Source organism: Rhea pennata, chromosome 22 (assembly GCF_028389875.1).
Source record: "Rhea pennata isolate bPtePen1 chromosome 22, bPtePen1.pri, whole genome shotgun sequence".
NCBI lineage: Eukaryota > Metazoa > Chordata > Aves > Rheiformes > Rheidae > Rhea > Rhea pennata.
Genome location: NC_084684.1, coordinates 5,050,362 through 5,074,140, shown reverse-complemented (window position 1 = coordinate 5,074,140; position 23,779 = coordinate 5,050,362). Strand labels below are relative to the sequence as shown.

At 50.9% G+C, this 23,779-nt stretch overlaps 1 protein-coding gene across 4 annotated transcripts in view; it reads right to left on the bottom strand.

The window, feature by feature from the left end:
- Window positions 1-1,896: 1,896 nt before the first annotated feature.
- Window positions 1,897-23,779, bottom strand: part of SAMD11 (sterile alpha motif domain containing 11) — a 133,198-nt gene continuing 111,315 nt past the window's right edge. For all 4 annotated transcript variants that reach the window (XM_062593748.1, XM_062593750.1, XM_062593749.1 and 1 more), the window contains 6 exons: window positions 20,990-21,105; window positions 20,516-20,594; window positions 19,548-20,251; window positions 12,049-12,173; window positions 6,316-6,426; window positions 1,897-3,625 (listed from right to left, as the gene is read on the bottom strand). In XM_062593748.1, the coding sequence (XP_062449732.1) occupies window positions 3,377-3,625; window positions 6,316-6,426; window positions 12,049-12,173; window positions 19,548-20,251; window positions 20,516-20,594; window positions 20,990-21,105 (1,384 nt within the window). In that variant the 3' untranslated portion in view covers window positions 1,897-3,376. The remainder of the gene's footprint in view (window positions 3,626-6,315; window positions 6,427-12,048; window positions 12,174-19,547; window positions 20,252-20,515; window positions 20,595-20,989; window positions 21,106-23,779) is intronic.

Sequence of the window (23,779 nt, the reverse complement as noted above, 5' to 3'; positions counted from 1 at the left end):
TCCACTGCTTTAAATAAAATAAGGTTCAGTTTCAGCTCCTGCTGGGAGCATAAAGGAGCTGACCAAGGGGAAGGACAGGTTATTTAGCTAAGGGATCTCCTGTCTGTTAAGCCAACCAACCATGTGACCATACTTCCCTTTGGGGGGCCCTCCTTGCAGGCTGTGCTGCCATGCACATCTGCCAATGCCTCCCTTTTGCCAGGAAGTGCTCAGTGATTGCACAGCGAGTTCAGAGCTTTGTAGTTTCCATGCAAATGGATGCCTTTATCATTGACATCAGAAGCAGCTCAGTCACTTCAATCACACATGCTGGCTGTAAGTATGCTGACAAAAGTTAATTTTAAATGCCCTGGGATATTGGAGGGGCGCAGGGAATGTGGACAGGGAGTAGGAGTACGAAAAGAAAAGCTTAACAATGTTGGTAATATACTTTCATTTTGTGATGTCTGCTGGAATTGCCAGGATATGTTCACTTAGAAAACCAAGGGATAACCAGTTCAAGCATGTTTTTTTTTTTAACAGACCTACTGTTATTCATTGTGGCATAAAATCTCACCCCTTTCTAGGGCCTTGCCTGGCTGTCAATGATGGTAAGAATGCAGCTCTGTATCACGAGCTCTGCAGAACAGTAGTGTGAGTGCAGGGCTGTTTTGGGCACCCCAGCCTTTGTTACTCCCTCACACCCAAACATCACATCATCTACTTAGGCAGCTTCTTGATGAAGCCTGCAAGTCATCATGCATCTTCTGTAGTAGTTGTGCTTGTGGAAGGACAAGTGTTTGGCTCATGGTTGTATAACAGCAATTTTTGATCTGCTAGCAAAATATAAACAACTTTTAGCTCTTAAGACTACTATTAGTTTGAAGTACTGGCAGCTAGGAAGCAGATTGGTTTGGAAAATAAACTGGAAATGGAGGGGTATTGCTGAGAGAGGAAGGAAAAGTTAAGTATTCTTAGGGCATATCTGACAGAATCACTTCTTAGAATTAGCTGTGCGTTGCAAGGACATTGCTCTTTCTTTATTAATGCAGATTTTTGGAAGAGAAGATGGAGGGGCAAAAACTAAACAGGATCTTTGTTCTTCTCTGTCACCATTCAGTGAGGTCACTAGCTATCTATCTGTCAAGGCTAGGGGTGGCCATGCTACCTGCACAGACTTGTTCATTTCTGCCTTCTGCACTGCCTGCAGGTTTTCCTCCAGGCATTCTTTCTCCTGCACACTGCAAGAGTACAAGATGCTTTTTTAAAAACATTAAAAAGTATAACTTTTTTGTTTTTTTGAAGCTGCCATTTTCATGAAGTCAGAAGAACCACAGCTCAGAAACTTGCCTTATTGCAGATAAAAAAAGGACCCAGGAAACCCAAATGTGCTGTAGCCTGGCTAACATTCTCCCTCTTGCCCACATGTGTAAGTGATAACAACTCAGAGAGTTATGCTCTTCCTGTCCTAGACTGAGTGCTGTTCCTTTCCTGCTCCCAGACATCATTACTGCACAGATAATTACTGCTACAGTAATTATGTTTCATTCAGGTCTTTTAAACTGCAGTTACAATAACTACTAGGCATGCCATTCCAAACATGCACCAAGACACCCTTTGTCCCATAAGGGGGAGGAAGAAACCTTAGAAAATAGTAAGTAAGTCTTTTTAAAATTATTATTAGTTATAGCCTATTCCCAGAGTAGGCCAAAGCTCCTGCTCTTTCATTAGGGGAGCTGAAAATGTGCTGGAGTGAGGTTGCCTACTGCAATTAACTGAGCCTGTGTACAGAATTGGTACAGAGTACCAACATCAGTGGTAAGGCATATGGTCTAAGTGTACACATAGTGAAAGAAAAGAGACTTGGGCTACAGCAACCATATGCAAGGGCTCAGAAAGATAGATACCATTTGTAAATTAAGTGTTTTTCTTTTTTTATTTAAATTGATTGCTGGAAAGCATTTTATCGTGATGTGATGGATAATGACTTTGTTTTTTTTTTTTGTTTTTTTGTTTTTTTTTTTACAATATAAAGAAGCTAATGTACCACCAAGCTATTTTGTAAGAAAAAAAAAAAACGGTAGCACGTGCATTGTTTAAACAAAAAAAAGAGAAGGAGGGGAGAGGGAGAGAGAAAAAAAAGTACCACATGTGATTGTTGCTCACAACTGTACAAGTCACAGGAGGTCACCCCCAGGAGCTACCATCTCATTCACAGTAGTAAAAACTCTACCCATTGTTTATAGCCTGAATCCCCCCCAGCATCCTTCCCCCCACCCTCCCCCGGGCACACACAGGTATCTGTCTCATGGTCCACAGCAGGCCAGAATGTGCAACTACATCCACCTCTGTAACAAGGCTTTTAAAAGAACAAAAAAAAAAACAACTATACAAACAAACAAAAAACCCAACCATATAAACAAGTCCATTGTACACATGCAGGAGAAAGGGGGGCCACACTGGAGACCTGTGACCTTTCATCCTGCCCAAGCACACACTTCTCATTTTTCTTTTTCTTTAAAACAAAATATTTAACCCAAAAAAATCTTCTGCAGGGCTGGAGCGTAGGCAGTCCAGTCTCTGTGTGCGCTGAAAGGGACAAACGTGCCAGGGGAGAGGGCAGCCCCCAGCCCGTGGGACAGCACTGAGCCACCTGTGCCGTACCATCCACACTTAAGTAAACATGGACCGGAACTTGCCTTTTTTTTTTCTTTTTTCTTTTTTTTTTTTTTTTTTTTTTTTTTTTTTGTCTGTCTTTGGTATTATTTTAAAGTTGCTAGAGATGCATAGACACCTGAATGAGGAACTGAGTACAGTTTCCAGGGAGGAGGTGATATCAGGGAAGGAAGGGGCTGTTAGGTTCATTATTCATGGGGTTGGTTGGTTGGTTGGTTTTGCTCAGGGGTGCTGAGTACTACTGGGAGGAGCAGTGTCCCTTTCCCTTCCCTTCCAGTTTGAAGTCACACCCAGAGGTTCTTGAAAGCCATGTTCCTTTGAAGGCAAAGAAGAGTGTTCATTCCCTGGCTGCAGCTCTCCACCTCAGACTGGTGAGAGGTGTGGAAGGGAATGAGTGCTGCCATTGTCCTCCAAGAGTCATTTTCTTTCTTTCTCTTCACTTGCGTTGTCTCAATACATCTTTGGATAGTTTTCCTTTCTTCCTTCCTTCCCTTTTTACAGTTTAAAAAACTTCTTTTAAAAACAAAAAACAAATGCACCCCCCCAAAAAAAAAAACTAAAAAAAAAAAAAAAAAACAAACAAACAAAAAAAAAAACACTCCCTTCCTCACTTCTATGTCTCACACTGCTGAGGGAGGCTCTCCTGGTCTCTCAAAATGCTTTACCTTCAGTTTGCTCAACTGAGTATCAGTTCCAGAAGCAGTTAAGAGCTGTCCTGCAGTTAAGATGGAGGTTTTGTGGTATCATTGATCCCAGCAATGATGGAGGAGTTTCCGTTTTCCTGCTTTGGTGAGATGCGGCTGGCTGAGGGGAGGCCACTGCTGAAAGGGGAGGCCACGCTTCCCGTGGAGGATGGCCGGAGATCAGCTGGGGGCAGGTCCCTTTCCGGTGGCCGCAAGCCAGGAGGTTGCAGTGGGAAAGCCATGGGGAAGCCTGCCATGTACAGAACTCTGCCGACCCTCTTGGCAACCTATTTTAAAAAGAGAGAGAGAGAGAGAGAGAAAATAAATTCAAGAGGCAAAAAAGGGATACAAATGCACACAAACTGTCTTCCGACAAATGCGTGCAGCATTCCAGGTTTTGTACTGCTAAGTGAATTGGAGGGAGAAGGGCTAGGTTACATCATGTGAATGAAGAGATGCCCTTCCCAATCCATCAGCTAAATCCTTTGTGCCTTACTGGAGAAGACAGGGAAGATTTCTTCCTCTTCCCTAAAGGACTCTCTGTAATCATGCTCCATCATGCTGGGCACTTTGGTGTGTGGAGCTGTAGGGTCTGACTGAAGTCATTTCACAGGCTAAAGGTATGCTGGGACTTCTAGTGCAGGCCCTGCTACTGTGCCATGTTTTGTGTGTTGGCTTGAAGGAGACCGAAGCCCTTGCAGAACCCCAGGGAGAAAGTGTGCAATTCAAGGCTGAACCAAGTCCAGCCCCTGAGCTGAAATAATCACCACTCTCCCATAAAGGGACTAAGGAAACTTGGAGCCTGTTTACCTGGCTAGATACGGCTGGCCTGGACTACTGTGACAGTGTTCTTCAACTTCCATGGAGCCAGTGGTGATAAGCAGCAGTTCTCAAGTTCCCTGCTATACTAGGCATTGGGAACACTGCTGTCTGGGCCCACCCTCAAGTATCAGGTGATGAGAGCTGACACTTCTATCATTCCCTTAACAGACACCACCAACTAGACAATTCCTTAGCACTCTTCTGCTCTTTTTCTGCTAACCCTGCCTGAAAACAACCCACGAGCTGTGTGCAGCACAGTACATATGATGCCCACTTCTGAAGAGCAGGAACTGTTCTAATAGGAAGGGCGAGGGAGAAGAAAAAAAGCTGACTACAGGGTGGCTGCTGTTAACTGCACAGGAAACTATAAGCTTGCAGCCTCTCCCTTCTTCCAGTACCGAAGAAAACTCTCCTGAAGCAGTTCTCACCTCCCAGCAAGGGCCAAAGGCCTCACAACTTTCCAGCACCTACACAGCTGTTTCGCATTTAAGCTTAAACAAAAACACAGGCTTGTGTTCAAGCCAGACAACTGGGGCATTATTCAGTTAGCAACATCAGTGCTCTGCCATGGCCCCCACCTCCAATTTACTTGCTCCCCCCACCAAAACCGTGCCTTATTGTAGAACTTTTTTAACACTATTGATTAAATTGAAGCAGGGTTTTTCTTGTTTCAGCCCATATCTCATATTCCCCCCACCAAATCTGATCGAAGTATGTCTGCGAGCTATTTAGAGTTCTCTGTTTTTAAGAAACATAAGAGCTTTATTTCCTACTGAATTAACCCACAGGGAACAATTGCCCACAGAACCTTTTTATTAGACCCCTCATAAACAGTGAGGGCTGTAGGGAAAGTAATAAAGTTGCTCTTATTGTTTTAACATAATATAACAAATGTACAGTTTGTAGGTTAGGGAAACTAAGCCAGAATAGTGACTCTATGTATGTGCAATCCATGTATGTGCACACACATTACTGTCATAATTCTTTGCATGACATAATCCCCTAGGGAATACAAAGGAAGTCTGTTCTTGACATGTGTCAGAAGCTATTTTCTGATTCATTAAATGAAGGAGAGAAAAGTAGTGGAGATGCTTTTCTAGATTTGAGTTCAACTACGAGGAAACAGAAGTCATGACGACCATGATTCCATCAGAGAAGGTGAGAGAACACCAAAGGAATTTTAAGAAATCATACCTCTACATTCAGAGAGCTGGGAGCCAAGTAATGGGGAAAAAATGTTTTGAGGAGCACTGGCATTTCTTTACAGAAATAATACTACGGCCACCAGCACAAACCAGTCTGTTGAGGAGGAAATGCAATTTCTAAAGAACTTGGCTAAATCACCAGAGGTAACTACACTGGAAGTAGAAATTGTATCAAAATACAAATGCAAACAAAAATGACTAACACAAGCATTTTGGCGTGGGAGGGGCATCAGTGAGACCAGTAAGAAAAGACTAGCAAGAGACAAAAACATTACAGAAGTCTATCAGTAGCACAGTGGAGAAAGGTTAGAGATGGTCCATTACTCACTGTGGAGGGAAAGTAACCAACAGATAATGGTCAGAAGTGTTAAATGCCATTTGTGCTTTATGCCTAGCTCAAAAGATCTGCCAAGAGCCACATAGTACAAGGAAAATAAGCAGCAAAAGGACATAAAGCCATCTCTGGAACCAGGCGCCTTTTCTTGCTAGACTGGATTTATCCAGCTCTTTAAGTACTTTTTTTTTTTTTTTTTTTTTTTTTTTTGAGGGGGGGGGGGTGACTGCAGCTGATTTGGGAGTTTTGTATACATTCTGTCATTCTTCCTTCCTAGCCTGTATTCATGGGAACTGCCTAAATTCTAGGAGAAGCTGGTACATTTCAGCTTCTGCCCCTTGCCCTGAACTATCTGCTCCTGCACTTCAGGCAGAGAATGGTGTCCCTGTTTTTCCCCTCTGAAAGAGTTATTTGACTGCCTTCAGATGAGAATATGGAACGTTTTGAAGACCAGAAATATGGCCAAGCTTTCCTGAAACTAGATTTTTTTTAAAAAAATTAAAAAGTTATTGCTTGGGAAATTATATTCAATAAATCAGTTTTCTTGACAGAGCTATTCTAGCTAGGGACAGCTTTAAAGCACACCAATTGCTATTACACAGAAAAGTTGTCCTACCTGTGACCTTATCTTCAGTGCTGGTCCCAGTTTAAGCCCCATGTTGTTCAGTAAGTGCTCTTCTGTCAGAAGGGGCAGGGTCTCACCGTCAATAGCCTGCTCTCGGAATACCTGCAAGAAACCAGAACATAGGGCCAATGCTTAGAAATGCCAGCAAGATACATTAGAAAAGGTAACTAACCACATTGCCCTAAGCATCTCAGTGATGGAGGCCCAATTATATTCATACAGTGGAGGTATCTACCATCCTGTATGCACAGTTAGAGCCAACACATAAAAGGAGACACAGGTAAGAAGGTGAATTAGGGCTGGCTGGTCCACATCAGGTACAGCAATAACTTCTCCTTTTTTTAATGTTGGGGTGGGGAGTGAAATTTCTTCCCTTTTTCTGTGGTGAAGGTTGCCAAGTTCAGCAGCCTACACAAGCTGACCTAAACACATTATGAATAAACTCAGCTTCCAGAGTATGATAGTGGGTTTGACAAGGAAGGGTGATGTGCCCAGGGCCCTATCCCAACTCCAAAAAAGGGCAGAACAAGACAAAGAAGACAAAAAGATAATTTAAATTTTGATAAATCCTAGCCCAGTCATATTGTGTGGCTATTTGGGAAAAGTTGACCCAGTAACCCCTTCAAAAGCATATTGCATCTTCAGTGAAGTAAATGCAATTGAAGCAGTTCCCAGGCAACACACTTAAACAGATCTGTGAATCACATTCTGCAGGTCAGATGGATTCATGTGCAAAGCTGAGTTTTGCACTTTTTGATCTTCTGCCCATTGCATGTTACAACCATCCCTAGAACATGTGAGCAGCCTGGAGAATGCAATACATCATGCTGCTTGCCAGTGACACCTGATGTCCAGAACACCCATTGGGATCAGCAAGGACTAGCCCTCACCAGCTTGCTTTAGCACTAGGCCCATTTCCCAACACATCTAGCAGCATGGACTAAGTGCAATTCCACTATGTTGGCTGAGCTAGCCAAGAGGTACCATTGAAGACATCATCCTCCTGAGTCAGCTGCATTGGCCTTGTGGCCAGTTTCCAACAGCAATACAGCAGTTATCTATCTTACCCTTTTCCCTGTTAGATGCGTGAAGCAGAACCATGTGCTGCGCATACATATATCACAGAAATGACAGCAGGGCTAGTGTAGTCTATAAAATGGCAATTGCATAAAACATGTATTCCAATACCTCCAGCCACGCAAAACTAAACCATTTTAACATATTCCTAAGGGAGAAGAACTAAAAAAAATAAATCTTTGCCTACATCTACCTCAAATGGCAAGATCATGCAGGAGTTTTCCACCAAATATGTGCTGCACTATAAAGGTTAAGGTCTGGATACATGGTCTTATTGCTCCATTCTTCATTTATTGAGCATGGCCATACTTATATCAGCCTCCCCTGGGTGTTTATTTGTGAGATATTGGCTCAATAATTCAAGAGCAAACTGTCATCATTCAGCAGTTTATCTAGCAGGTTCCCCTTGGTTATGGGACCTGGGAGAAGTTGGTCGCATGCCTGTTTTTTTCTTACTAAACCACACGTTCACTCCATAGGGTTTGTTTCCACACTATGGCTCACACTGGATGCTTGGACACCTGAACTGCCTTTGGGGCCTGATCCTGTTCTGTCTCTCCATGCAGCAGCTTTTTCATAGCATTGCTTTTACTAAACAGTAAGGCAAGGAGAGCTTCCAATGTACTGTAATGCCTTCTTTTTCAACAGCAGACCTTAGCCCAGAGCCATCCCTTTGGAGAGTGGCAGTGGCGGTTAGAGGTAAGGCAGCTGAGCCGTTGCAAGCCTCTTTTATTGCTGGACTCCACCAGCAAAGCTGCTCGTGACTGCAGCGTGTGTTTCTGCTCTTTGGCCTAGCAAAACTTAATATACTGATTTCTTTCCTTCCTATGAAGCCAATATGGCAGACAGCCAAAAGCCTCCTTTTGCTAAAACCCTCCACAAAAAGCCTTGGGAGCAAAAGCATCCTCCTTGTATGTCCCACGCGTCTTGATCCGCTTCAGGGACAGAGTTCAATATTGTCAGGGGCTGAATGCAGGAATGGCAGCTTTGTTTTCATCATAGAAAATTTCTTTTTTTTTTTTTTTTTTTTGGTCTGCAACGTGCTTCTAAATACACAGCATACCACCAAGCTCTTGCTGGGTTTTCCTGGCAGAAGAATCCTGCAGGCCGCTGCCAGACCTCCCCGGCAGCTGTGGTTTTGGAGAAGAGAACACAGACAGCTCTGCAGTTCAGAGCCACAGAGCTGGGTCTCCCTTGCATGTTGCTATTTTCACATAGTAAAAAACCCCGTTAAGCGTATAACCATGGTGCATAAAAATGCCTCATCCCTTAAGCCATGAACCCCCTACCTAATGCAAGGCCACAGCAGGAGGCTGTTTACAACAGCTCCTATTATCATAAAACATTTTGTTTGCAATGCACTGAGAAGACTGCTGAACCTTTGTTTCAGCAAGCTATTAATTTCTTCGCCCCACCCCAGTACACCAGGGGCTGGCATGGAAGATGTAAATGGCTAAACCTTTGGCAAGGTGTTTGTGTTGAAGATTTCTCCACATTCCCTACCAGTCCCAACATTCATAAGCTTCCAGTCAACTTCCTGAACTTCATTCCTCAGCATGGGAATGTGGACAAACTGCAATGTCACCAGTGCAACAGCCTGTTGTTTAGGTGGGAGTAACAGAGCAGAATATGGGCAGCTGTACACCTTTGGGTTTAGAGCCTTTTGCTTGAACTCTCTTATTCCTATCCAATAATAATCATCAGTACATACTGCAGTCCACAGCCATACACTCCTGAGCCCTTCCCCTTAACAGCAACTCCTGAGCCCTCCTCTCTCGACAGATGCACAGAGCTGCTTCTTCTCCCTCTTGCAAACACGCATCCATCCATCATCTTTTTCTAAACACTTCTCCTGTCCCTCCCTCCCTCCACAACCAGAAACCAATCCTCTCTTTCACACACCTGCACGCACCCAGTCGCCATGGTCCAAGCCCTTCTGCTCTCCTAAACACAACCGCAGCTTCTGTCACCCCTCCTGGGGAGTGTTAAACATGCCCCATCTTTGTCGCAAGCACAAACCTTCCTCAATAGCGCCTCTCTCGCATGCATGCGTGCACAGCTGCTTGCTCCAGAGAAGCACCAGTTTTACAGGTGGCCTGGTGGGATTAACATCATGGTTAGGGAGCAAAGGAGGACAGACTTTGGATTGAAACACATCATCCTTCCATCTGAGAGAGAAGGGGGAGGTGTGGGGCAATTCCAAGTTTGCATAATGAAAAGCAAAATCCAGCTCCCAGCTTCCCATCCCCTCTGGGATATTTTACATCTTTTAACAGTTAACGTATGCACCTTTTCCCACGGCGCACTACCACAATCAGCAGACCCTGAAAGGAGCCACTTACCTAGAGCCAGATATTCACACTGCTTTCCCAACAGCTGGTCCCAGGAGAAGCTGGGATTCTGAGCTTTACTCTCCTCAAAGTGGCTGGGGGCATACGTTTTGGGAGAGGATGCTTGCCTAATGCTTTGAACCACATCCGAACTGTGCCTACCAACTAAAACAGGGACACACAGCTAGGGCTCAAGAGTGGGAGGAGGGAGGTTTTTGGAAATCGGCTTTCATCCAGCCCGGATGCAAATGGACAGCTTTGCACTCCTTAGTTAATCAGTCAAGAAAGCTCCTCTCTTGAAGTGGCATGCCTGCAAAGCTCAACTCCTGCCCTCCTTCTCTTTAAAGGACTGTTCGCAGCCTAGGGAGCCTCTCCGATGAAAGGCTGGATTGCCCTCAGCTTTGGCCCTTTACTCCTCTCTCTCTGCTACTTTCACTCCCTCCCTTCTCAGCACACTGTACCCTCTTTACATGCCCATCCCAGACAGCTCGGGAACATGTGCCTTTGCCGTTGATGCAGTCTCTCAATAGGACATTTAGGACTCCAGCAGATGCAGGAGCCAAAAACACAGGGCTGTTTTTTGTATTGAACTTCATGACTTCGCACTGATCAGGCTTTATCATGGAATCAGTACGGTTGGCAGGGACCTCTGGAGATCATCTAGTCCAACCTCCCCACTAAGCAGAGTCACCTAGAGCATGTTAGGCAGGGTTGCATCCAGGCAGGCCTTGAAGATCTCCAGAGAAGGAGACTCCACAACCTCTCTGGGCAACCTGGTCCAGTGCTCCATCACTCTCACAGGAAAGAAATTCCCCCTCACGTTCAGGCAAAACTTCCTGTGGTTCAATTTCTGCCCTTTGCCTCTTGTCCTGTCACATGGGGCAACTGAAAAGAGTTTGTCCCCGTCCCCTTGACACCCTCCCTTCAGGTACTTGTCCACATTGATCAGATCCCCCCTCAGTCTTCTCCTCCCCAGGCTAAACAGGCCCAGCTTTCGCAGCCTTTCCTCATAGGGCAGGTGCTCCAGCCCTCTGATCATCTTCGTAGCCCTACGCTGGACTCTCTCCAGTAGCTCCCTGTCTCTCTTGTCCTGAGGAGCCCAGAACTGGACATAGCACTCAAGATGAGGCTTCACCAGGGCTGAGTAGAGGTGCAGGATCACCTCCCTTGACCTGCTGGCAACACTCTTCCCAATGCACCCCAGGAGACCATTGGCCTTCACGGCCACAAGGGCACATTGCTGACTCACGGTCAGCTTGTCACCCACCAGCACTCCCAGGTCCTTCTCTGCAGAGCTGCTCTCCAGCAGGTCAGCCCCCAGCTTGTACTGGTGCATGGAGTTAATCCTTCCTAGGTGCAGGACTCTGCACTTGCCCTTGTTGAACCTCATGAGGTTCCTCTCCGCCCAACTCTCCAGCCTGTCCAGGTCTCTCTGAATGGCAGCACAGCTCTCAGGTGTGTCAGCCACTCCTCCCAGCTTGGTACCATCAGCAAACTTGCTGAGGAGGCACTCTGCCTCCTCCTCCAGGTTATTGATGAAGAAGTTGAACAGGATGGGACGCAGTACTGAGCCCTGGGGGACGCCACTAGCCACAGGCCTCCAACTAGACTCCACGCCACTGATGACGATCCTCTGAGCTCTGCCTTTCAGCCAGTTCTCAATCCACCTTATAAACCCTCTGGTAATGACAAATGCTCAATTCTACTACAAAGAGCTTAGAAATCACAGTCATCTTCATTCTAAAGCAAAAGCATGCAGGTTACCTCGACGCTTGTGAAGCCAGGCTCTCTCAAAGCCCCTCTGCCCCCGCCACGCTCTAGGCACAGCAACAGAGCACAGCTCCTCTGCCAGGCTGGCCGGCGCTGCGAGCCACCCGCACGGCTCCGGGGCACCGCTTGGCAGCACATCCCTCGCACAAAGCCACCACTGAGTTCAGCTCCACGGTGGGGCACAGGCAGACTTCAAAAATCGGAAGCTGGAAAGCGGCAGAGACCCACTAACCACGACCAGCCTTGCAGCTCAGGACTCTAGCCTTGCCCAAAGTGCCAGCCTCTCCCGCCCCGCGCCTGCACTGCTGCTACCCTCTGCAAGGCCCACCGCACCCTCTGGGGACCCCACCGGCAGTCAAGCGGCTGTTCTACAATCCACTAGAAACAAGAGAGCTACAGGTGCTGCAGGGACCTGGAAAATACCTTCCGCTGGCACGCACAGCACGACTAAGACGGGCACAGGCAGGAAGGAAAGAAGAGGCGCTTGCAGTTAGGAGATTCCTCCCGCCTTTCCCCGCGATGTTCTCAAGGCTGTTAAGAGATTTACCTGAGTGTACTCGGTGCAGCCAGACAAGTTGGACACAAAGCTACACACGTCCTCCACTGTCCATTTGCTGATGTCTTCCAGCGCAGGGCTTTCCTCACCATCCAAAAACAGACCTCCCATGGTGCCTGGATTGTATGGAGCAGGGGGGTGGGAAGGGAGGGAGGAGAAAGAAACATAAATCATTAAAATCCCACACGGACAACAGCTAGCCTGCAATCTGAATATTTTTCTCTAGCCACACATTCATCTTTAATGACCTGTCAGTTAAAGCACTGGGCAGGGTCAACTCACAGGCCTCTTCCTCCTGGAGGTCCCGAGCTTAAAAAGGGGGGTTGGGGAAAGGAAAAATCCTAGCTAATGCATTTCACGTGTTTAATGTTCCTCAGCTGCAGAGAGGAGATGGGGGGAGGGGAGAGAAAAGAAAAAACCCTGACGGAGAGGTTCCCCACGCGCACCGCAGAACGGAAAACTCCGACCGCCCTGCGGGTCTCGTTCCCCCAGCCCTTCTCCCGGCTACGTGCTCCGAGCGCTACCAGGGCCTGGCACCTCTCCCTCGCGGCCCACTGTCTTGCCAGAGTGCAAATCACTGCACAACTTCACGTTCGTTGTCAGTCCACCCAGCCTCAAACACCCCTTGGATCAGCCTGCCCCAACCGACCCGCTGCCCCGGCGTGCGCAGCCCTCCGCGACGCCGCGGGAATCGGGCAGCCCTCCTGGCCAAGCGTCCGGCGGGCGACGGGACGACCCCGCCAGCCCCTGCAACGCCCCGAGGAGAGCGCAGCTCAGCTCAAGCCGACACGTCGCCCTCCGAAACGCAACAGCGGTTCCGGCCCCAGCCCTGTCAGCAGGGACGGGGGTGCCGGCAAAAGCGCGGCCGTGCCAGAAGCCGGGGAGAGGCTCCCCTTGCTCCCTCGAGTCTCTTGTGCCTGGCAGCGGGGGGGGAATCGGACTGGGCTGGGAGAAGAACGGGAGCTGAGCCACAGAGGACAGGAAACGATGCTGAGAAATGTCAGCCAGCCAGCTCTTCGCTGCTGTAGTGTGCAAGGGAACACAGAGATGGGTACTGAGGAGACCGTTTTTCCAGAAAGTGCCACTTAGGAAAAAATGTATTATTAACTCCTGGAACTCACTGCTACATGATATCATTTAGACTAAGAGCTCAGAATGACATTTACAGGGATGCGAACATCCATGATTACACTAGGTAAAACAAGAGTTTATGAGGGATATAAACTGTTTTGTTTCAGAGCATGAAACAACAATTTACCAGAATAAATATTTCTCTCAGAGGTCTATCACGACAGAATCATCTGTTCTGTAGGTTTGAGGTTTTGCCCTGAGGCACCTGATCAGCACCAGGAATATAACGCCTTTCTGCGACTCCTTTGCTCCTGTCCACAGCTGGTTGGACAGCACCTCCGCGCGTAAGGACGAGGTAAGGTGGCATGCAACAAAATCATGGTGGGCAGCGTAAGCCAGAGAGCCAAGAACAGCCGCTTCCCTGGAGCAATGCTCAACAGCCCAAAGATGAGCGGCGTAGGCAGAGCCAAGAGCGAAGTCACAAGCTGAGGACCTGCTAGCTCGCTGGCTGAACTACCAACACAGTCCAGTGTAACAGGAAAAAGAGGATTTACAGAGGAAGTTATCATGCCAGTAGGATGCTTTTAAAACAGCAGCAGTCTGCACCAGAAGTAGTCAGACACTATGTCACCATTTCCACTCTGTTTCTGCTCCCAGCTTCCTCCTTCCCCTCCTGCCCTGTCCCAAGCCTCACCCTCCTCTCTGTTCCCGAAGCTGCCCCATCACTTCCCGTCCAGCTACGGCCCTGCTCTCAGGCAAGCAGACAGCAACGCCTGCTTCGAGCAGCCCTCGAGCAGCCCTGCAGCCTGCAGAGTCAACGTGCATCTCCCCGTGCAGCAATTATGCAAAGACCACCAGCCGCCTACCAAGCCAGGGCCAAGCAGTCGTTGCTTACAAACGGCCCTAGCAAACGAGGACAAGTTCACATCTCTCCTCGTATGCAGAGGCCAAGTACGGACAGATGAATGCCAGATTCCAGCGCCAGGGTCTCCCCAGTGCCCGGCTGGAGCTGTGGGGAGAGACAGGAGCCCTCCAAGGCCTGCGAACTCTACCGGCCGTCGCTGCCCATCGCGCTCTCAAGCCCACTGAACGGGTGTGGAGAGCTGGGCTCCCCGACCCAGGCGCACGTTTCCAGGCCTCCCTCCCCCCAGTGCTCCTCCTCATTAGCATGGGACCCGCGGGGTGCTCACTGTGGGCAAAGACCAGACCTTCCACACCCCTTTCGTACCCTCAGTTGCTATCACGATCCCTCCTTCAGGGCATGCACAAGACCCTCTCCTCTCCAGAATGAAGCTGGACAGGAGCCACTGCTTGCTGCTCTCTGGAAGAGCACTACCTGACCGTCTGGCCACGATGCACTGACCCCAGGCAGCCTGTCGTCCCCCTGCCTTGCCACCCCATGCCCTACTAGAGGCCAGGCAGCTCCTTGCTCTCCTCCTACCCCTTCTTTTTTCCAGTTAGAATGAGCTTCAACTATTTTTGTGCCCCTGGCAACAGCTGCAAACGACTGGCTCTCCTGTGTGCTGGGTGACTGTCAGCATGAGAGGACAGGAGGAGGCAGAGGACATCACTGAAGAGCCAGCAAGAACTTTCCTTCCTCTCCTTACCCCCAGCTACCAGGCAGACAGACAGATGGGCACAAGCCTCCATTTACTCCTACTGCATTTGCTATTCCATAAGACAAATTCCCAGCTGTTTATGCTAAAATCACAAAACATTGAAATGGCTTCTGGGGAGGTCTTTTCTTTCTTACAGTGCAAGGGGGAAGGTAAATCCTTTTTGGAAGAGTGGCTGCAGCCTGGTAAACAGAGGAAGTGAAACTGAACTCAATTATTCCAGGCACAGTCAATGTTCAGGCGAGACACCTCCATCTGCAGCCAGAGTAAGCGTCTCTGAGGGGATCTGACTGTAACAGCCAACTGCTTTAAAATTAGGTACTTCCTTATTCCAAAAGCAAGCCAAGGATTGAATTGCAGCAACGCAGTGCTTGGGAATGAATTCTCCAGCCACCAGCCAGCCAGACATATCCTCAGGCTTTATCTCAGCCTGCACAGAGAGAAGCTGGTCAGGCACCGTTGGTCACAGATGCTCGGCAGGTCCCTACCACTGTGGACAGAAATCTAGTCCTATCTACTGCACTCACGACTCGTATGGATGGGAGGAAAGGTGTAAGGCTTCCCTGCGGTCCCTTCTCCTCCGCACACGCTTGCAGTTCTGGAAACACACCAAACGCAGGATCATTTGCAGCAGTACTGACATCGCCAGCAAAGCTGGGCTAGCAACTGTTTCTCCTACACAAGTCTTTCTCTTTCTGTGTTTTCTTTTTCATTTGCCTTTTCATGCCCCCAGAAGAAAGGAAGGGATGCACACAGACACATGCACGGTAAGCCTGCTCTCTCCAAGAGCGAGCGCAAGACAGGCCCACTCTATGAAAACAGGAATTATTTTCCATGCACCCACACAGAAATTTAATATGAACAAAATATTTATCAGAGAGTTTGTTTTCCCTTCCCATTTACACCAGGAAAAGACAGGCACTGACTTGTGGAAACAGTCTTGGGAGAGGGAAGGTAAATACCAGTACTTTGGGCTCTGTCCTATTAGCAATTTCTGCAGCACTGAAGTTATAAGCTAAAGGGTAGAAACCTGTTTCTACTGAAATCAGTGGCAAAACACTTCTGTTCTTTGCAGAAAGGCCTAAAATCTCAGCGTGACTGCAGAGGAGCTCAGCATTAGCAGCTCCAGAGGCTCAGCCACGGCTCTGCGTACCCAGCAGCCCCGGAAGCGGGATGCTGGAGCCCAGCGTTGGAGCAGGCCCTCCTGCCTGCCTGCTCCCGCTGCAGCCCTGCCACGGAGGGCTGCCAGAGGCAATGCAGGCCTGCCCCCAGGGAGGGCTCAGCACGCGGACACCCCAGCCGAGCGCGGACGGCTCCTCTGCCCCAGCCCTCAGCACGCAGGGTCCTGTCGCTGGCCCTTTCTAATTCTGAAGCCCGAGAGAAGAAGGGCTCCTACCCTTCCCCCGTCCCCTCCTCAGAACGACATCACACCTTCTGCTCTGTCTCTGCGCAGGGCTGCACTCTCCGCTGCTCTGGCGGTTTGAAGAACGATAACAAATAGATGCCAAGTGGCTATAGGGAATGCACCTTTTATTATAATAATGGCATGTCACTGGATCCTGCTGGACCGCGAGGATGGATAAAGGGCAGCATCCACTCCCTGCGAGGCCTCCTCTGTCTCACTCGATGATAAATGACGGTCCAGGGGACCAGTAATGGATTACAGAGCATTTCACCAGATGGGGCCCAGCACGCAGGGACTGAAAAGAATTCATCGTCCCAGGCTAGCGTCTTGTAGACAGGTGTCCACGTAAAAGCCCTCACCACCCACACCACAATCCATTTATAACTTTTCTCCCTCCTCCTGGTATCTGGCTGCTTCAGAAGAGCAGCCAGAGACTACACGGGTCTGGAGGAGCAGCCCTCCCGGCCTCAGCAGGAAGGGAAACGTCTGCGGCGATTCAAGCAGACGTGCTGCAACGGGGCTCTCTCTGCTGCAGGCAGTCATGCAAGTTCTTGCTCCTGGCATCACGTAAGACAGTTCAGGTGCCTACCGGGCGCCCAGAGCACAACGCAAACCCACTAGGACACCAGCCCACCTACGGGTTTAGCCAGTTTTGCCAGCACGCTATAACCCCTCTTCCTTCCCCCCCCCCCCACGCACGCGCTCCCCCCTTCCCGCGCGCCAGCGAGCGCAGGTCACGGCGCGGCGCTGCAAGGCGCGCGTTAATAGCTCTCCAGGCTGCGGATCAATAGAAGGATTTCAGCCGCCCGCACGCTCCATCCTTCGCCTTTTCCAAAGGACAGGGCTGGAGGAGGAGGGGAAGCAAGGCTGCCGAAACCTTGGCGGGCTGAGGTCACGGAGCAGCCGCCAGCTCCCCAGAAGGCCGCTCGGGGAATCGGCTCAGCTCGTCGGTATTCCACCCACTGGGACAGCAAACAGCTCTGCCCCCAAGGAAGCCCGGAGGGGCTGCCTGGAACTCAGCGGTCACTTTCGGCCAGTCACTTCCCTCCTCTCCTCCCTCCGTCTCTTCCTTCTGGCCTGTCACGTCACCCGCCTTGTGCCGGCGGTTACCTTGCAGCGCAGCACATCGGCACAGAAGAGCAGCCCTTGTACAAAATACAGTCAAGGAAATGCTTCGGCACCGGGCGAGAGGCGGATGCAGCTCTGTCTGCCTGTCTGCAGGCGGGTTGTACTCCCCAAGGGCCAAAGCAACACACTCCTGGTTGACAGGCATTACCCCAGCACATCCCAGGACGCCTGCAGCATTTGGATCAATACAGCCCTCGGTATTTCAGCTGCTGAACTCCCTTCCCCCCCGCTATCGACCTGCCGTGCTGCTCTGAACAAGACAAGACGCCCTGCCTTCCCACGTCCCTCTCTCAGCCGAGAGCTTTTTCTGCAGAACTGTACAGCACCTAGCGCCACGGGGCCCAAACCTAGTGCTGTCCCACAGACCAGCAGTATTAACGGTCACCACAACACGGGAAGCTAGCTGAAAGCCAAAGAACCCTCGGAGAAAGACCGACAGCCCTGGGGCAGGCTCCGCAAACCAGAAGCGCCCTGGACCCGGCAGCGAAACACAGCCCTAATCTTTGCCGAGGCCTCGAGACATCGCCGTGACATAAATTCGAAGTGATAATAATAAATGGCCTATTACAGTAACTCACGCATTGCTGAGGGAGGGAGGAAACCCACCCACAGTCCAGGCCTCCCTGCAGCGCCTTACACAAGATGATCGAGCATCACCGAGCCCCGCGCTTCCCTTTCTAATGGCTGGGAGAGAGAGACTCCTGCGAGGAAGCCTCAGCAGCCCACGGCAGCAGGAATATTTATCACGTTGGCCACCTGCCTGTCACAGAAAAATCGCTTCCTCCCTCCCGGCTGGAAGGCAGCTCTAATGAGCGATGGGCAGCCGTGTTCGCAACCACGGCAGCTCTTTGCATCGCAAAGAGGCAGCTCCAGGGGCCCGCGCGCCATGCCCCCCCTTTCTCCCTCCTCCACCTGGTAGGAGGTCCTACCTCCCGCTAATTGCTCAGCTATGTAATTAGCTTAGGCAGTCCTGGCTCTTGGCTAGGGCGGGAGCTGCCACCCTGCTCTGCCCGCAGGAGAACCCCGGGCAGACGAGCTCCCAGGGTGCGAAACCCCACGTGGCGCTCCCGGTGCTCACCGCTCCCACCCGGCCCCCGCCGGGCCCGTCTTCAGTGCCCGTCTCCGAACCCGGGCGACGGCACTGCTGGCGACCGCAGGCCGCTGGCAACGACCTCCCCGCCCGCCAGCTCCACGCAGCAGGCACCAGCCCAGCTCCTAGCACCCGTGCAGCGTGCAAAGCGCACCGCAGGCAGCGGAAGCGGCCCACCTCGCTCTGCCGAGCCCAGACAGCACCAGGGCCGTGCCACGTCCGCGCTGAGGCTTCTTGCAGGGCACGCAGCCTCTGCCCCCGGCGCGTCCGCGCCAAAGCCTCCAGCTACCACTGCCTCCAGCCTTCCCGACAGACAAGGGAGAGAGACGCAGCAGCGACAGGAGCACAGGGCAGCCGAGACGCGCGATGCGCCGCTGGGGAGCTCCGGCACCCGCTCCCAAAGGTGCCGTCCCACGTGCTACCCCGGGAAACGCCCGGGTGTGCCACCGGGCTGGGAGGAAAATACTGCAGCTCTAGTTCTTCCTTTCCTTCCCCCCAAACCTCAAGCCATGGCAATTTACAGGCGGAGAGGAGAGCATGCAGTAAGCAGGTGGCCACCCTCCTGCCCCGCACATCCCCATGCCACCGGCACTGCTCCTCAGGGAACAGCCTCAGCTGCACCGCAAGCGCACGGCCTCTGCCCGCGCAGGGCAGACCCAGGCTGCTCCAGGAAACTCTTCTGCCCTGCCCTGTCAGGGTGTTTCCCTCTGGTCCATTCAGGTCCATTCACTGCTTGGAGATCACATGAGCACAGCCCAACAGACAGGACAGCTTTTCAAGTCACTCTTCCAGATATAACGTTTCTGGCTCTTCACTTTGTGGGGCAGCCCCTTGCAGCCACTGAATTTTTGCTGCCTCTCTTTGAACCCCTCTATAGTCTACAGGTATCTCTCTTGAGACACAGCATCCAGAGAAGGTCCAAGAAATTCTAAGATCCCTTAATCCATGACGTTAGTCTCCCCCTTCTCACGTGCTTGGCATTCTTTACGGCTCTTGACTCTCTTCATTTCAAATGCAGACCTCCTTTATGCTAATTAAAAGGAGATGTTCGTCCCCCCAGAAAAAGGCAACCTACAACAGCACCACGCACCAGCAGGTGGGAAGAGTCCCACTTTCAGCACACTGCAAAACGCGCCGCTGCTCCAGCCAGTAACTCAGCGGTGGCCCCCCACGTACCCACCTGCATGGAAGTACGGGCTCATCGTATACGGGAATCCGAAGGGCAGCGGCTGAGGTGGCGGGATGGAGGCTGGCGGGAGGTATTTCACCTCATTTTTGTTGATGCCTGGACCAAGCAAGTGGCTGGGGGACTCGGCGCTTGAGGAGCTGCAGGGGGCATTTTGGCCAGCAGCCACTTCACCCAGCTCCTTGGCCCCCTCGCAGACTTTGCCTGTCTCTTTGCACTCCTTAAGCTCAGCGGCCGAGCTGCTGCTCTCAGCCTTCAGGCTCTCCGGTTTCTCGTCACTCACGTCCGCGTCGCTCTCAGAGTCCTTCATCTCCTCGTCGTTACAGTCCGGAGCCCCGTCCCGCGCCCGGGGCTCCGCCAGCTCCTTGGCCTCGCTCAGCCCCTGCGGCTCGGCCCGGTGGTGCGCGGATTTCCGGCTGCCCCGCCGAGGCTGCTCCTTGGGCGGCGTGGCGCTGCTGGGGACGCCGGCGTTGAGGGAGAGCAGGGGCGTGTTGTTGTGCCGCAGCACCAGCATGGCGTTCCTCCGGGAGAGCTCCTCCCGCAGCGCGTGGCCCTCGGGGATGTCGTGCACGTTGCGCAGGGCTGGGTGGTCCGGCGGCAAGCCCGGGTGCAGGCTCAGCGGGTCGCTGGCCAGCAGCCTTTGCCTGTGCAGGTTCTCCAGCTCCTTCTGGCGGATGATCTCAGCCGACATCTCCAATCTAGGTGCGAGAGACAGGGAGGGAACATCACTGGGGAGGCTCTAGGAGTAACTAACCAACCACCACCCATGCTGAAACAGCTTGCAGGAACAAGGTATGGTCTCCACATCCTTATGCCTTTTCCACTCTTGGACACTGCTCTGTCCCTTGTGTGTAGCTCATCCAACACAGCATCCCACAATACTCTGCTCCTGGAAAATGGAAGGAAAATCCAACCCAAACCGAGGCAGGCTTAGAGGCAGGAAAGGCTCCCACATTCTTTACCTTGCCAGGTTTTGCTTTCGTAGCATCTCCTGCTGCCGTGCAAACATCTCCGCTTGTGCCGGCTGTAGGAACCCATAACCTGGGGATGGACAGAGTAATAACACGAGGTTATTCATGCCAGCATGCACTACCTGCTAACTCAAGGACAGCTCTCCGGGGGACTAACTGAGCAGGAAAGGGCAACTGTGAGCTCCATTTTTGTTCTGGAGCACATCTGTTCCTCCCACTCCCAAGGCAGCGCAGCCTGTCACTGAAACATTCACCCAGGGAGGCTGCTGGGGAGCAAAAGAGAAAGGGCAGCCAAGGCAACCTGCTCCAGCCACTGTAAAACACAGCAGAGCCAAAACAGCAGCGACGGGGAAACAGAAAACCTGTAGCTGGGCTGGCCGGCTACAGGAAAGTTTGTCATCGACAGCACCTTCTCTCTGCCCACTCCCCCCGGCTGGTTGTGAGCACATCTCCTTACACACTCACCTGGCGTCTGGCACAGAGCTGAAGGCACCCCAAGGAAAGGAGGTCTCAAGTGCGGCCCCAGAGCAATATGAGGCGCGTTCTGAGGCGAAAGCAGGGGCGGTGGGTGAGATATCTCCCTGTAGAAATCAGAAAAGGAAATCAATGTTGAAAATCTGAAGGCTCCATTAACAGGATCAGAAAGCCCTGGCTCAGCAAGAACATCCTTTCTACAGACGACCTGCGTTTGATACGGGAGGCTGCTCTGATATGAAAAGATGCCTGTTCGTCCATTCGCCAGACTTGGAAAAGGAGAGAAAAAAAGAAAAGACGCAGAGCCAGAAGGGGAAGAAGACAGCCAGGACTCTGAAGATCCCACCTACCTCCCACCCTCCCGATATATTTGTTTCTGGGGCCTTTCACCTAGGCAGTTCGAAGGGGCTTTGGCTACTGAGGGCTAGCAAAGGCAACACTGATGATCCTTGTGTTTGCCTTTCCCCTCCAAAAGCCTGAGTTCTTCTCTCAGCTATCTTCCAACAGAGAAGGCATGTTGTATTCTGAGAGCTGGAGAGGCAGGCCGTGTAGATTCGAAGGCATCGCTGGCAGGTCTTGCAAAAACCACTGTCCTGGCAGGAGCAAAGGGTGATCTTCAATTCCGGAAAGAAAAGTGGTCTGTGACGCATAGAGGGACACAGAGGAGGGAGATGAAGCAGAGCAGGAAGCACCATGGGGCCACAGTTGGACTTAGTGATGCTGACCAGAACAGGCACCACGGATGTAAGGTGGCAGGTAAGCTGCAGGAGGCAGGTTCGAGGCGTGGACAAGAGGACAACGCCCAGAAGCAAAGCAGGTTGAGCTTACTTGCAGGAAAAAAAAAAGGGGGGAAAAAAAGAAAAGAAAATGCAGGAAGGGAAGAGGAGCCAAGGTCTCTTCCATTAGTCAAATCTGCCCTGGGAGTCTGCAAGCAAATCTCTGCTTTCCGGCTGCATGTCTCTTAATTCCTTTTGATAGCCACTTACAACATTATTACCTTCACCAGGGCATCTAGAGGCAAAGCCAAGTGCTGTGCCGTTTATTTTCATTTTACAATGTCGCCCTATAAAATCTGCTTCAGGAGAGACTTGAGGGCAAGAAAGAGGGAGGAGCAAGAAGGTGCCTGTGACTTTGCGAGATACAGGCTAGACGTACAACCACGCTCCTTCTATCAGTCTAGGGTGCGTGGGTGTGGGATAACGGGAGAATCCCGATGTCCACGCTCCCATCCCACACAGCTGGGGATGGATTACCACCGTGGTTCATGAAGAGCCAGACAAGAACCATTTCAGGACACAGGTGGGAAAAGAGCTCCATGCAACACCAGGTTTTCAACAATCATTGCAAGGAAAGCATCCCTGCCCTTTCCCTAGACCTTCCTGGAAAAATTTTATCTTCATTCTGTGCAACAGCCACTACGAAACGCTGCAAAACATTGATCCACAACACAAAACGGGCTGAAATTCCTCCTTCTCCCTGCCCCTGCCACCTGCCCGTCTCGGCCTCCCCCTTCCTGTCTGTCTCCGCTCTCCTTCTCCCCTTCCTCCGACTGTCTCCATCTCTCCTTTTCACCTCCTTCCTCCCCTAGCTCTCCTCTAAACTAATTGCACAGCTCGCTGTGTCTGGAGGAGAGCCACAGATCGATCCGTCGCTGTTGAAATGTTAATGCTAATCGTATAACCGCTCCGCCAGCACCTCGCACTTCAGTGGCAGCTCCAATTAATCTCAGGTAACGCAGCGCGTGACCTTCGGCTCGGAGCCGGGGCAGCAGCCAAGCGATGCTTATGTAATTACACCATGAAGTGTGTAATCACCTGCCCTAATCCCCGAGGCCTCACAATTAGCCGAGGCCTCGGTCGCTGGGCTGCCAAGTGCTTTGCCACCCTGGACAGCCTGCAGATGAATAACGGACAATTAAAGCGGCATGACGGGGGCTAGGAGGTGTCCGTTCGATCGTAATTAGCTGTAATCATGGGGAGACGAGCCTGGCAGACGTGCTGTTCGTTTTATAAGAAGCAATTTAGGAAATCAAGTCGCTTTTAACCATTGCACAGCCAGGCAAGCAGCGACCATGTCCCCCCTGCCTTTTAGAAATGCAGAAAAGGGGATTCGGTAAGAGAAAAACGATGCACAGAAGCCCCCAGGTGCAGGCTGCACATGGAGAGCTCAGAAGGAGATACTAAAAACAAAGGAAACGTCTTGCTTTTCACCAAGAAGAGAAAACCTGTGCTCAGGAAGCATACAGTTCGATGAAGATCAGAACTGGGAACTAGAAAAATAAAAAGTTATCACTTTGGTGGCAGCATAGTGTTAATCAGAGCCTATTTTTATGCTTTAATGCTGCACTATGGGGTCTAACTTTTATTCCTAAAGAACTCACATCTCCTCGAGACCCTGCAGTTCATTCCCTCCGTCTTCTCATCACAGCTGTGCAACTGAACCAACCTCCTTGCCTGTCAAAGCCAGGATCAGCTCACACCTTGGACTGGCAAGTGAGTGATGCCCCAGTTTGGGAAGGGGTGAAGGTGGGAGAAGGCAATCGCTGATCACACTGACACACATGGCAGGCATAGTAGGTTAATCATGCAACCTGTGCTGAGGATAAGTCCAAAGGTTTGGAAAACTCAGGGAGATACATTTATACATGCTGTCATCATGCCAGCCTAACACAGCGGCAAGGCAAGTTGCAAACCAGACTATACAGAGACCCCAGAGCTGTCCCCTCAGCAATGCTGGAGCTCTCCACCACAAATGCACGCAGGACAAAGCTGCTGAGCGAGG